This window comes from Peromyscus leucopus, chromosome 3 (assembly GCF_004664715.2).
Source record: "Peromyscus leucopus breed LL Stock chromosome 3, UCI_PerLeu_2.1, whole genome shotgun sequence".
Classification (NCBI taxonomy): domain Eukaryota; kingdom Metazoa; phylum Chordata; class Mammalia; order Rodentia; family Cricetidae; genus Peromyscus; species Peromyscus leucopus.
Window position 1 is genome coordinate 158,127,240 of NC_051065.1, and position 14,061 is coordinate 158,141,300.

Below are 14,061 nucleotides of genomic sequence, written 5' to 3' on the forward strand. Positions count from 1 at the left end.
CTGCCACGCTCGTGCAGCCCAGAGTCTTCCCAAGGTCCGGAGAGAAAAACAAAGGAAGTGTGTAGATGACACCTGACACTGTCCCCTGTCCCCATGTAGAAGACAGCTCCCTGTACTTTCCTGGAACATTTTCCCAATGGGAGTTGGGAGGCAAGTGGGTTCAGAACCACAGGAGAGCAGAACCAGCCAGCCTCAGGAGCCTAGGGGGAGCTCAGCTGGGCCATGTGTAACATCTGCTTCTGGGGAGGGACAGGGGATGTCTTAGAAGATGATAACAGCGGCCACTCTACATGGCTTTGCCCACTTCTTTCATTTGCACAAGAAAGGACTTCTACAAGGTGACAGACACCACTCTTCCTGAGGCGTCCCACTGTCCCAGGTCTGCCCTTCCGCCTGTCATCTGTACCTGAAGAGGTTACTGTGAAGCTTGGGCTACCTAGTTAGCAGTTAACAGTGAATAACTAACTCAGCAAACAGCCCTATTACCTTGCGTGATCTTAGCTGTGTTCCTAGAACGGGTGAGAAACCACAGTGTGCCAGGTAGCCTAGCCCACAGTGGTAACAGCTTTGGAAGGGAAGGCTCCAGAAGAACAGCACAGCTGCTCTTGGTATCTGTGGGTGACTGCTTCCCCATGAGCACTTTATATGAAACTTCACAGTGGTTACAAAGAACCTGTGCACATCCTCCTGCGTACTTGAAATCATCTCTGCATTATGACGTAACATACCTAACACTATGCAAATGTTGTGCATAGTTGTTGTACTGTACTGTTTAGGGGATGATAAAAGAAAACGCCTGCCCACGTTCAGTCCAGGTGTTTGGTTTTCTCCCCCCCCCCCCCCCGCCTCCTTCCTATGTACACTTTATGTTCTTGGTTGGCTGAATTTGTGGACATGGAACTTGTGGACACAGAGGACCAACAGTGTGATAGTCAAAGTCACCTCTCTGACACACCTTTATGCATTCCTGTGGTGACAGGGTCACCTGTCGACTGCTTCTGGTTCATCGTACTTGCTACAGGCTCTTCAGGCAGTGCTTTCATTCCACCACTTCCTGCCTTGCAGTGAATTAGCTTGGCTTGCCAAGATCATGTTCAAGGTCTTTATTAGCCCACAGTTACTGTGCAAATATAAGATTGTGACTGGGAAGCCACACTGGCCACAGCAAGAGGGTAGACTCTGGAGTAAGAGGACCCTCGTTCCCATCTGGTACTGCCTTTGCTGTGTCCAATGTGGGTGACCCAGGGCAGGCCACTCGGCCTTGCCGGACCTGTGTCCTGGGCTCTGGATGGGATGTTACTGATAGCCTCCCCTCTGGCTCCGTGCAGCTGCAGTGACAGTTCCTTTCTGCAGGTGTGCCAGGTCAGCGCACAGCAGCCCGTCCAGACGGAGCTGCTTATGCGGTACCACCAGCTGCAGTCCAGGCTGGCCACTCTCAAGATTGAGAATGAAGAGGTGAGTGAGCTGCTACCCGGGGTCTAGTTCCCTGGGGCTTGTGCTGGGGGGTGTGTGTGTGTCTCAAACCCTGGAATATATAGGAAACGGTGGTTCACTGGTGGGACACTATACAACCACACAACCTACCTGCACTAAAAAAATCTTGAATGGCCTGAAGGCCGCGTACAAGATCGCAAGAATGTACAAAAATGCGTACAAGAATGGAAAGGGAACGGGAGGAAGTGGGACTCTATGTTTAGAATGATTGCGGATCGGCAGGCATAGAGAAAAGCCCGCAGGAAAAACATTTCCGAGTGTGAACGTTGGCTCCATCTCAGCTGTAGAATAATTGGTGTTTACCACTGACTCTGTGCTTTCCCGCTTCATTCTCTGCCCTCAGCTTCGGTGGTTTTCATCAGAAGTCAGAGCAAGTATTTACAATTACACAAATAACTAGATAGCCCAGGCTGCCCTAAACGTACTGAGGATGTGAAGCCCCAGGGGGTGGGTCAGTCTCACTAGCTCAGTGCTCCTCCCATGTTGCATCGTGCTCCAGCATCACACTGGGTGGGTCCGTTCTAACGTGGACTGAGGAGGCCAGGTAGGCTGTGTCCTACCAAGACCTAAATACCCCACCCAGAGGAGGAATGCCAGCCGACCCTAGGGCCCTGGAGAAAGGACCTCAGGATTTGGGCAGTGCCACCCAAGGTTGTGTGACAGACTTATGCCCAAGAAGTACAGTCATGGTGGAAAGGCCACTGTCTTCAAATGTCATGCAGGCTATCCCGGACCGTAGGGACAGTTGTGCCTGGTTTGTCTACAAAGGGCAGAGCTAGGACAGAGCTAACACAAGTCAAAGCGTGTCTAGGGAAGGTCATAAGAAGACAAACTGACTTGTCTTTTAACCTGGCAAGGGAGAGACAGGAGCTGGGCAGAATGCTTGCTTGCTTGCTTTCTATCTTCTGTCTCCCCCCAAAGGCTTTTAAATGGTTCACATGTATAATGCCATTCATGGAATTTAGATGGAAATCAGGGCCACAGGGAGGAGAGTGAGGCACCCAGCCCTCTCTGTGGGCTGTGGATGGGCTTGGATATGCTTGTTTTTTGAATCAGCTTCCATCGGTCTGTGTTGGAAAGAAGAACTGATTGTGATCTATTCACTCATTCAACAAGCATTTATTTATGTAATATTTATTCACATAATACATGCTAAACATTATTCTAGATAGAGAATAAATCAAAGGAACACAGCCCCATAGTTTTTCAGAAATGAAAACATGAAGACCCATGAGTGTCTGCATATGGAAAAACACTGGACCATGAATGGCATGTGCTAGGGGACCTGACAGCATTAGAGGGTGATATTTCAGCTGAGGAGCAGTGAGAGACACTTTGAGTGACAACGATCTTACAATAAATGGAATCTACTTTCTGCCAGTGATTTCTTTTGGACTTACCTACCCCTGGGACATAGAGCCTGCCACTGAGATCCCACTTGTCCCAGGGCTTCTGTGAGGCTGGGGTCCTCATGCCCTGCTTTGGGAGTCTCTGTGATGTGTGATTTCACTGGACCCAAGATGGAAGCTGGAGTTCCAACTAAACCCTGTGACAGTGAACTAACTTTCTGTCTCCCAGCAGACCACTGCCCACCATCGCCACCTTCCTCCCTAAATGAGATAAGTCACCAGAGCATTTCTGTTGATTGCCATGCTCAAGTGACTCACAGGGGAGCCTCCTTTACGCTGTCTAACCAGACCAGGGAAACAAACCGAGAAACTTGCCTCCATTAGCCTCATGACACTCCCAAGGTCCCTCAGTCAGTAGCAATCCAATAAATGACCTTAGAATGGACAATCTGGCTTCTCACCCTGCCAGCTATTTGGTCTTGGACCAATGACCAACCGGCCTCACTGTCTATGAGCAACCATCTTGTCCTGCCTACCTTCTAGAGACATTAAGTGAAGGAACAAAGCGACTGTCAGGAAAAGGACTTAGTGGCGTCAGAGGCATTAGGAGAATAAAGGTGTTTGTGCTGCCTTCCCCTAGGTTAGGAAAACCCTAGATGCTACCATGCAGACCTTACAGGACATGCTGACTGTGGAGGACTTCGATGTCTCTGACGCCTTCCAACACAGCCGATCTACAGAGTCCATAAAGTCAGCCGCTTCTGAGACCTACATGAGCAAAATCAACATCGCCAAAAGGAGAGCCAACCAGCAGGAAACAGAGATGTTTTATTTCACAGTGAGTAGCATCTGGGACCCAGAGCCCACTGTTGACTCCCTGCCTGTGGCGTTGGGAGCAGCCTGAAAGAATGAGAGAGCCAGCAAAAATAATAGGACATAAATCTCCTAACATGATTTTTTACCATTAGGTTGCCTGGCTTGATTTTCTGAAGTGCAGTGGGTGGTATTAATGTTAAACTTGAGTGATGGTCACTGATGCTTTTGGAAGGAACCAAAAAGTTTTATTCAGTTGGGTTGGAGCAGTGATTCTCAACCTGTGGGTCATGGTCCCTTTGGTGTGTGTGTGGGGGGGGGTGGTCGGACAACTCTTTCACAGAGATCATCCTGCATATTAGATATTTACATTATGATTCATAACAGTAGCAAAAATACAGTTATGAAGTGGCAATGGAAATAATCTTATGGTTGGGGTCACCACAACATGAGGGACTGTATTAAAGGGTTGAGAGCCACTGGGTTAGAGGAACATGGTGAAGGAGTCAGGTAACAACCTGGAGTTATGTGTATGCTATTGTCTTAAATCGGTGACTCAGCTTTGAAAATGAGGACCTCAGCATTACAAGCAAGTTATTCATGAGTTGCTAGTCCCTCCCTGTAAAATCCCAGGTTACAGACTCCATTTTGGCCAGGAGCCAGGAGGAAAGCGGGGAAGGGGAATTGAGGCTTTAGTTCACATTGGGCTTATTGAACATGGAGATTGGGGCTGTAAGGGACTTACCTTCCATCTGGTACACATCCCACAAAAAGCTCATGGGGACTCTGCTCAAATGCCCAGGGTGAAAAGCTCTCATTCACCCAAATAGTTCTCCTGCTTGAGTTGTAGCTGACATCTTTGTTATCTTTGGGAAATCTACCACCCTAGAATTCCTGGCCACTAGTCTTGATGCTGTTTTCCTCAGTGACCAGAGTGAAGCTGATGCTACCTGTCTTTCCCTGGCTGTAGAAAGCTAAGGTTTCCTTCCGCCAGGCTGAGTGCCCTGATTCTTCCAGCCCTACCTTATAAGCTTCGGTTTGAGCAGCCTTTGCGCTCTAGCTCCTGAATACTTTCTCTTTGAATGTCTGCAGTAACACTCACTGAAGACGCGTGCCACCACACCTGGCACTTGTTATTTTATTTTTGAGCTAAGGTGGTGTCAGCTGATGCTTCTCTGTGCACAGCCAGGTCTCCCTCCTCTTAAAGGCCCTATAGGTAAAAACGTAGGTCTTCACTGAGCCATGCTCTTGATGGATTCATGTTACAGGTCCAGACTGTCAGCATCCTAATCTAATCCCTAGACCTCTATGCTCTTTTCAGATCTTGTATCATATGCAGATTCAGGGAGCATGGCCTCCAGTACCTTAAAGGTAGCTAATAAGAAAATGTAATGGCTGTGCCAGGCTACTGCCAAGGCTGACAATCAGGTCCCTAGAGACACACAGCTAGGCTGTTGTTGACTGGATTAGGCTCATAGAACTTGTCACAAATTAACCCAGTTCTAGCATACAACTCTGTAATTGGTAAGCCTTAATCAAAACCCTGCTCCAATCCAATAGCTGACATTCATTTCTTCCACCAGTATTCTTTGACCTTGTCAAGAAAGGAAACAAAGCTAGTCTTCATGACTCCTGGCATCTACTACTTCTGTTAGAGGCCTACTGTGTTGACAAAGAGAAGTTATTGTCTCTAGGGAGCAGGGAGTGCATATGGGGATAAATAGAAAGTCACTTCAGTAGTAGAACAAAATCTAGGCAGCAGAAACAGAGGAAGGGGTCCAGCCTGCTTGTGTTTAAAGAAATCCTGTGTCTTTGACCAAGATCAGAAGATGTGGGGTTTTTTTGTGTTTGTGTATATGTGTTTATGTTTTATATACATATTGATATGTGTGCATGCATATATGCATACATATATGTGTGTATGTTTTCTGGAGGCCAGAAAACAGCTTCAGGCACAATCAACTTTTTATGTGTACATCTCACCTCTGTTGTTGTTTTTTTATTAATTCTTAGACATGTGATGAACTCGGAGGAGGGTATTGCTAGACACCTCCCCCACCAGCCTATAAGTCACTACTTACTGACTGAAGCAAAGGTGTGCATTACCCAGAGCCAGGACACTCAGTTAAAATTCAAGTGTTCCATCTCCCATCTTCCTCAGCAGGGCTCTGAAACTTGGAAGTGTAAGGGCCTCTGTGATTCCCCGCCAAGTGAGAAATGAAGGGTTAGATTCAAGGTATCTTGAAATGGAAATTTGCATGTTAACAGTCTTCCCAGCTGGTGATGAAGCTGCTGGTCCTCTGTTCCACATTTGGAGAGACATCCTAAATCTACGGTTGGCTTACCTGAGGAGCTAATGAGGGTCTAGACATGGGGGGGCTGCACTCCAGGCTGCACAGCATGGAGCCCAACTCTGGCTTCTGTTTCCTTAGAATAAATATGATCAAGCTTTCTCCATTTGTCCTCCAAGATGATGGAGGGGCTCTTCTCTCTCTCTCTCTCTCTCTCTCTCTCTCTCTCTCTCTCTCTCTCTCTCTCTCTCTTGCATTTGGGACAAAGCACTTTCTGCACACCCCTCTTTATATCATCCACCCAGAAAATCATGTCCCCAGGGCACTGATGTGCATTGATAAACCTTCTGATGCAAGGTTTCTCAGTGGCCTGCACAGCCCTTCCTCATTTGGAAAAAAGTTCATCTTAAGCTCTGCTCTGCTAGCCCTTGGCCTCGGCTGCAGGGCCTCTGCATGGCTCTCTTCCTATTGCTCTGGTCCTGGAAACATAGTGGAGCTTTGGTGACCAAAAGGGCCCTTCACCTTGTGCTGCCCACAGTCCTCACTGTAGACGTGGCCTCTGCTGCTGCCATACTCTCCTGCCTCTTATGTGCCCAACCCAACCTACATGGCCCAGGGATCACCAAGATTTAGACAGGCACTTGGAATAGCTCAAAACAGGTACAAAGTCCTGCCTGTCCCCCTACCAGGTCCTGGAGAGCCTGACATCTACTTGGTTTCCCTGCTGAGGAGATGCGTTTTAGAATCAGAGACCCCACCATCACTTGGCTGTGTGGCCTTTAACTTCCTTATGCCTGTGTGTTTTACAGAAATTTAAAGAATATGTGAATGGCAGTAACCTCATCACCAAGCTGCAAGCCAAGCATGACTTACTCAAGCAGACACTGGGTGAAGGTGAGTCTGTGGGAGATAGCCCAAGGGGGACTGCTGTGTGGCCCAGAGCTGCCCAGCCACTTTAGCTCAAGACACCCAGCACTGGGCAGAGAAAGACCTGATGCTAGACTCTGTGCCTTCACTAGGCAGGATGGGAAAATCATCTTGGTACAGGGGCTGAGGTGGGTTCCATGTGGCTGTCAGAAGAGGCAAGGCCAAGTGGTGGTTGTATCCCCATTAAGTAGGAGGTGGGAATCCAAGGACACATGGACCAGCATTTCTCAGCACACACCAGGGGAACTGTTGGAGGGCCTCAACAAGGCTCTAGGTCCAGAGAAGAAAAATACATACATGATAGGGTTCAGCCCATAAGAGATCAGAAAACTAGACTGGAAGCCACCCAGAAGCTTCCAATGGCACTGGAGTAAAACCTCAGATATCCAGAGCACCCAGGGCCCTCTGCCTGCCTCCCTGACCCTGTCCAGTATCGTCCCCTCCCTTAGTATGCTCCAGCCAGGCTAGGCTCGCCTGTGCCTTGTAAAATTTCCTGCTTATTCCTGCTGTCTTTGAATGTCTGCGTGGAGACATCACCCAGCTGGGCATAGAAAACCTTTCCATCAGCCTCAAGTCCCTTTTGTAGTCAATCCCTGCATTCTCTGCCCCAAGCAAATCACTGATCTGATCCCTAAACACACACCCCCACCCCCCCACACACCCCCACACACACACACGGCCTCACCCCCACCCACCCCTTTCCTGGGTTCTGACTATATAGACCAGCATGACTTTAACAATCCTCCTGCTCAGGCCTGCAGAGTGCTAGGACTGCAGGTGTGGAGGAGTCAACTGCACTGAGCTTTTCCTTCATCTGTAAGTTCTGCCCATCTTGACCTCTCAGTATTGGATCAGTGCTGAGAGGGGCAGCTGCTAGTGCTTTGGAATTAATTTCCGAGTTTAGAACCCAAGGACTTTTTGACAGTCCAAGGTCCTGGTTGGGTCCTTGGTCTGTGGGGTAGAGGGATTTCTCTTCCCATTCCCTTCTGAGTGCTCATCTCTTACTGCCCTTGTCTGCATGGCCTCAATTCGATCATAATGTTTCGGCTGACATAGCTCCTGGCCCATTTGTTCTTCCGGGTTTTATCAACCATGCCTCACTCGGAGATGTGAACTCTGACATCTGCCTTCTGAGTTTTGAGCTGGTTGGCAAGAAGAGCTCTAGGAAAATATTGCTTCAGAAATGGAGGAACAAATAAGAGTCACCCAGAAGCCCGGCCAGGTCTTGTCTAGCACATCAGACGTAGAAAAGCCCAGAGTACTTCCTTTGACCGTAGGCACAGATCTTGGTAGACTGGTCAGTTCTAGGGAAGATTTTCTTCTTCTAAATGAATGTTTTATTTAGAGTGGGTTTTAATTTACATGAAAGTTGAAAAATTGTAGAGTTCTCATATGGTCTATCCTCAATTCCCTTTTATTAATCCTATATCAGTATGGTATACCACAATTAGTGAATATAAATACATTATTTTGTTTTTTTGAGACTTATGTAGTCCAGGCTGGTTTCAAATTTGATATGTAGCCTTGAATTCAAGGATAGACTTGAACTCTTGATCCTTCTGCTTCCCCGGTGCTGGGGCTACAAGCATGGGCCACCATGCCTGTCTTTGACACACTATTATAAACTAAAGTTAATAAACACTGAATTACTCAAAACAGAGAGACTGAGTAAGTTTACACCGAATCACTGTTCATTTTACATACGTGTGATCTAACAAAGGTGCGTTATGGATTCTTAGGACATTGAGTAAAGCAACCAGGAGAATTTGAGTTGAGCGGGGCAGTCAGAGCTCAGAACATTATCAAATCCATTCTTCTAAATTTTTGTTTTGGTTTTTGTTGAGATAGGATCTCACTGTGTAGCTCTGGATGGCCTGGAGCTTGCTGTGTATACCAGGCTGGCCTTGAACTCACAGAGATTCACCTACCTCTGCCTCCTTAATGGTGGGATTAAAGGTATGCGCCACCATACCAGACCCATTCTTCTAAATTTTAATGCTGGAGTATCCTTACCCCCACCTGAGCAGTTGGATTCTTCACTCAGTAGATGATGGTTTAAGTGCAGGCTTAATGTGTGGTTATGCCTCATCTCTGGCCCTCTCCTGTCGTCAGAGAGATATTTCATGTTGAGAGGGATAAAATGAAAAAAATGTTAAAAACCAATGAGAAATAGAGTCCCCGAGAATATCCAAAAGGATTTGAGCTGGGTTTTTTTTTATTTATTTGTTTTATATTGTTTTGTTTTAATGATGTCATGTGCCTCTGTTTCTCCAAAGTTCCACTTTGACAGTGTGGCTCAGAGAACCTGCCAGTCAAAAGAAGCACAAATTCTTCCAGGTCACTTTCACTTACAAGTGAACTTTGAAAAGGCTGCTGGGTACCCATCAGATTGGCATTGCTGTTCTTGGGAGCACACACTCCCAGTCTGACACCGGCTGTGTGGTAGTCATTTCAGTGCCCAGGGAATTCGGTTTGTTGTTGTCCCTGAGTCTTTTTCCTGTGACTTCCCTGTCATTCTGGGCATTGATGTTCTGGAAGTTCCAATGTTTCTACCTGAGATACTCACCCATTTTCACTTTGCTGAAGGTCTTCAAGTCTGAGTAGTTTCCTATCTGTAACAGATATGGAACATAGCCTTGTCAGGCCCAAGTGTAATGGCCTGTCACAGAACTAAACAGGCCCCAGGACTCAGGTTCTAACAATATTTTCTAATATGTTTTTAAAAACCTCAACAGGTCCCTGAGGGTTAAGGACAGTGCTTAAAAAAAAAAAAAAAACAAAAACAAACTTTTCTGATATGTGTTTGAAGTGACAATCCACGTTCCTAAAGCGGTTGGCAGAGAGAGTTAGGATTCAGGCAGAAAGCTGAAAGGTAGGGGGTGGTATTCCTTGACTGTGTGTTGGCATCCACAACCATGCTCTCAACCTTTGATTCCTACCTCCTCCCTGCCCTCACCTGCCTTTCATATACCCAAAAGCACAGACACTCCAGGGCTGGAGGAGGGTGCCGCGATACACAGACAAATGATGTCCCATCCTCACAGGGAAGAGCTACCTCTTGATCATGCAGTCAGTCAACTGTATGCAGGCATTATGCAGTGATGAAGATATCCTCTGAGAAATACATTAGGCAATTGCATCACTGTATGAATGTCACAAGCAGCTCGGACACAAACCAAGGCTGACTACACCCTTAGGCCATATGATGCATGCGTGAGACCACAGCCAGAGAGTAAGTCAAGTACAAAAGAAAATGATGTGATCAGGAGACACAGAAAACCCAAGATGAGGGTGCTGTTGGTATAACGAATCACACTGTGTCACAGTTAACCCGTGTTTTTAGGAGTAGAAAGAATGTTCTCTAACGTAGCATAAATAGTGGCAATCACTTACCAATAACAAGTGTTACGGGCTGTGTGTAATTGTATGTGCTCCACATGTATAAGGACAGGGTAGTAGGTGTGTTTACACCAGGGTTGACTTCAGTGTCACCACCAGTGTGGGAACGTGTTGCACCGTGATGACCTGTGATGCCTGTGTTATCACTAGACAAGGATTTTCAGCTTCACTCTCGCTTTGTGAGTTCACCATCATAATTATGGCCCACCTTGTGCCTGAGAAGGTGCCATCTGTGTGAAAAGACTGGCAGGAGGGGTCAGGACAGAGGAAATAGTGGTGAGTTAGGAGAAATGATGGATGGGAGTGTGACTGGACCAGAGCAAGCCCATAGAAGAGTGGGTCATTTGGAAAACAAAGGAGGGATCAGAAATGGCCTTACAGACTACTGGGTACTAAGGGAGCAGCTGGCTGCAGCCCTGAGGGAAAGGATAAGTGTATGACTGGCCTTCCTTCCCCCAGAACAATCCCAGGTCATCATGAAGCCTCTTTGAGGATGCTGTGGGCTCTCACAGGTCTCCATCTGCATGAAAATTTAGCCTCAGAGCCTCAGAGAATATGCAGCAGATCCCAGACACATGAGCAAACGAAAGAGAGCAAATGTGTCTGCTTTACCTGACTTCTCCCCTGCTTGGGTCCTTGGCTTCAGTTTAACCCTCTGCAGTTAGCCCTGGTCAGGTACTGAGGGACAAAGTCAGTTTATTCCCTGAATCAGACTTCAGGTTATCCCCCAACACTCCTCTTTCTGTCTCTACACTGCCTTGCTTTCTATAGGGGAAAAACATGCTTAGGCTCTTTATTAAAAACAAACAAACAAACAAACAAACAAACAGCACGGGCTGGGGATTAGTTGGTAGAGTGCTTGTCTAACATGCACAATGCCCCTGAGTTCAATACTTAAGGCAGCATAAAAACAGCTACTGTAATCCTAGCCTGTGGAAGGTGGAGGCAAGAGGATCCACAGTTCAAGGTCATCCTCCATCAGATAATGAGGCTAACTTGTGCTACGTGAGACTCTGCCCCCCCATCAACAACTGTAAAACAAGCAAAAAAACTTTATATGAATGTTGAGTTAGAGTCTATCTAGAGTTGTATCTCCAAGGTGAAGGCCTTGGACCACATTGGCCACTGAACACTTGATACATGGATTGGTCATGTTCATTGAGATGAGCAGAATGAACAAAATGTGAAGATTTAGCTTACAGGGAAGAGAATAGAAAGTATCTTGCTTGATACTGATGTGTGTGTGTGTGTGTGTGTGTGTGTGTGTGTGTGTGTGTGTGTGTGTATACATGTTGTTGGGATTTTACTCTTTTGGGGGCTCTTTGGTCTTTTGGGGGGCCCACCATCCAACTCCCAAATAAATCACACATGGAGGCTTATTCTTAATTATACATGCCCAGCCTTAGCTTGGCTTTTTTCTAGCCAGTTTCCTTTAACTTTAAGTTATTCCATCTACCTTTTGCCTCTGGGCTTTTTCCTTCTTTTGCTTCTATATATCTTTCTTCTCTTACTCTGTGGCCTGCTGTGTGGCTGGCCCCTGGTGTCCTCTCTCCTTTTCTTGCTCCTCTTTCTTTTTCTCCCAGATTTCTCCTCCTCTTTTATTCTCTCTGCCTGCCAGCCCCTCCTATTATTCCTCCTGCTTTGCTATTGGCTGTTCAGCACTTTATTAGATCATCATGTATTTTAGACAGGCAAAGCAACACAGCTTCACAGAGCTAAATAAATGCAACATAAAAGAATGCAACACATCTTTGCATCATTAAGATGTTCCAAGCATAAACAAATGTAGCACACCTTAAAATAATATTCTACAACATATATATGTACACACACACACACACACACACACACACACACACACACGACAATATTTTGATAACTTGGGTCAAGCAGGATACAATTTTGAACCATCAAGCACTGAATTCACCTTGCCTGTTTTACTTTGCTATTTTGCTCCTTGGCTTCTAGAAATTGTGACTTGCAGTACATTTCTGTTGGCAGCACTGATTTAAAGGACCTCAGGTGGGGGAGTTTTATTCTCTTCGGGGTGTTGGGGAAATGGGGGTCATTTTTAGACATCGATGTGCCAGGGGAGCTGTTCAGCAAGTGAAACTCATGGATGTAAGTGTTCACAGTTCCTGGGTAGATAATGGATGTGAGCATCCACAGTGCCTGGTTGGATAATGTAACTGATGATGTCAAGGCCCAAAGAAAGACAGTGAGCTGTGCAGGATCACACTATTACTTGATAAAATTTAGTATGAGGACTTGGACCTCTGCATTGTCAGTGCAGTTTTGTGGGAGAAGGAGATGCTGTTTATCTCCTTGTTTTGAGCACTCCATTTCTACTTAAGGAGGTCTTCTAAGATAAGGGATCCCTATAGCCCAGAAAGAAGGGATACTATTAAAAACTAAGTACCACCTTTAGAAGGCATTGGGTTGAGTCAAATTCTACTGTAAATATCTGCTTTTCCCCACCTGTGTGGGTGGGTGGAACCAGGTTTGCAGAGGTAAAGTCAGACAACCTATGTTGTATCTAAGCTGCCCTTTAGCAGGGACTGGAGCAAGTTACTCTGCCCGCTCTGATCTCCTTGCTTGTGTGTTGTTCCGGGGATGGTATTCTGTGTACACTGGTGTTATGACACTTGTTCTCCTATTTCAGGATGCACTTGTTTGTATGCTATTATAGCCACTTATCAAGGCGCATCTTGAAGGCAGAGAGGTTCTTCCTTCACTTACCCACTCAATAAACCTTTAATGAGTTCATACTTAGTGTGCCAAACAACATTGAAAACCTTGGTATTTAGCAAAGGGGTGTGTGTGTGTGTGTGTGTGTGTGTGTGTGTGTGTGTGTGTGTATGCGCGCACACACACACACATGTTGCTATAAGTTTCTCTGTGTCCCACCTGGCCTCAGGTTGGGACAAATCTCTCACCCACAGTCCCACAGCCTTTTATAAAATAATCACACAGAGGCTTAATATTAATTATAACTGCTCGGCCATTAGCTCAGGCTTATTACTGACTAGCTCTTACACTTACATTAATCCATAATTCTTATCTATGTTTAGCCATGTGGCTTGATACCTTTTCTCAGTTTTGCCTTGTCCTCTTGCTTCCTCTGTGTCTGGCTGGCAACTCCTGACTCACCCTTCCTCCTCCCAGAATTCTCTTTGTCTGCTTATCCTGACTATACTTCCTGCCAATCAGCATTTTATTTATCAACCAATCAGAGCAACACATTCACAGCATACAGAACAGCATTCCACAGCATGTGCGTATGTGTATGCAGGCACATTTGCTTTTACATTCATGTTTGGAAGCCAGAGATCAGCATAGTATGCTCTCCACTTCTCTTTTGAGACAGAATCTCTCATTGAACCTGGAGCTTGCTGTTCATTAGGCTGGCTCATGGGCCCCTCGTATCCATCCCCCAGTGCTGGGCCTCAAGACACATGCTTCCATTTCTAGATTTTAAGTGTGCGCTGGGACTCTGGACTCAGGCACTTCTATCAACCCAGCATCTCCTATCCCTTTAGGAGTTTTAAGAGCATGGTGGTGCATGCCTGTAATCCAGCACCTGGAAAGCAAGAGTGGGAGGGTCAGGAGTCCAAGCCCAGTGTCAGCTGTATAGTGAGATTGAGGCCAGCCTGGGCTACATGAGACCTGTTCTTCACCACCTCTCCTGGTGAACAGGTGTGAGTCTCTCATGGAACATGATGCTTTTTAATGACAACAGGCTGGCAGTAAACAAGTGAAGCTGTAGTCGAAGACAGTGTGGACAGAGG

The 14,061-nt window shown here is 46.4% G+C and overlaps 1 protein-coding gene across 4 annotated transcripts in view; it reads left to right on the forward strand.

The window, feature by feature from the left end:
* Srgap3 (SLIT-ROBO Rho GTPase activating protein 3) overlaps nt 1-14,061 on the forward strand; it is a 232,955-nt gene that overhangs the window by 174,326 nt on the left and 44,568 nt on the right. For all 4 annotated transcript variants that reach the window (XM_028863879.2, XM_028863883.2, XM_028863881.2 and 1 more), the window contains exons 8-10: nt 1,354-1,455; nt 3,484-3,681; nt 6,757-6,841. In XM_028863879.2, the coding sequence (XP_028719712.1) occupies nt 1,354-1,455; nt 3,484-3,681; nt 6,757-6,841 (385 nt within the window). The remainder of the gene's footprint in view (nt 1-1,353; nt 1,456-3,483; nt 3,682-6,756; nt 6,842-14,061) is intronic.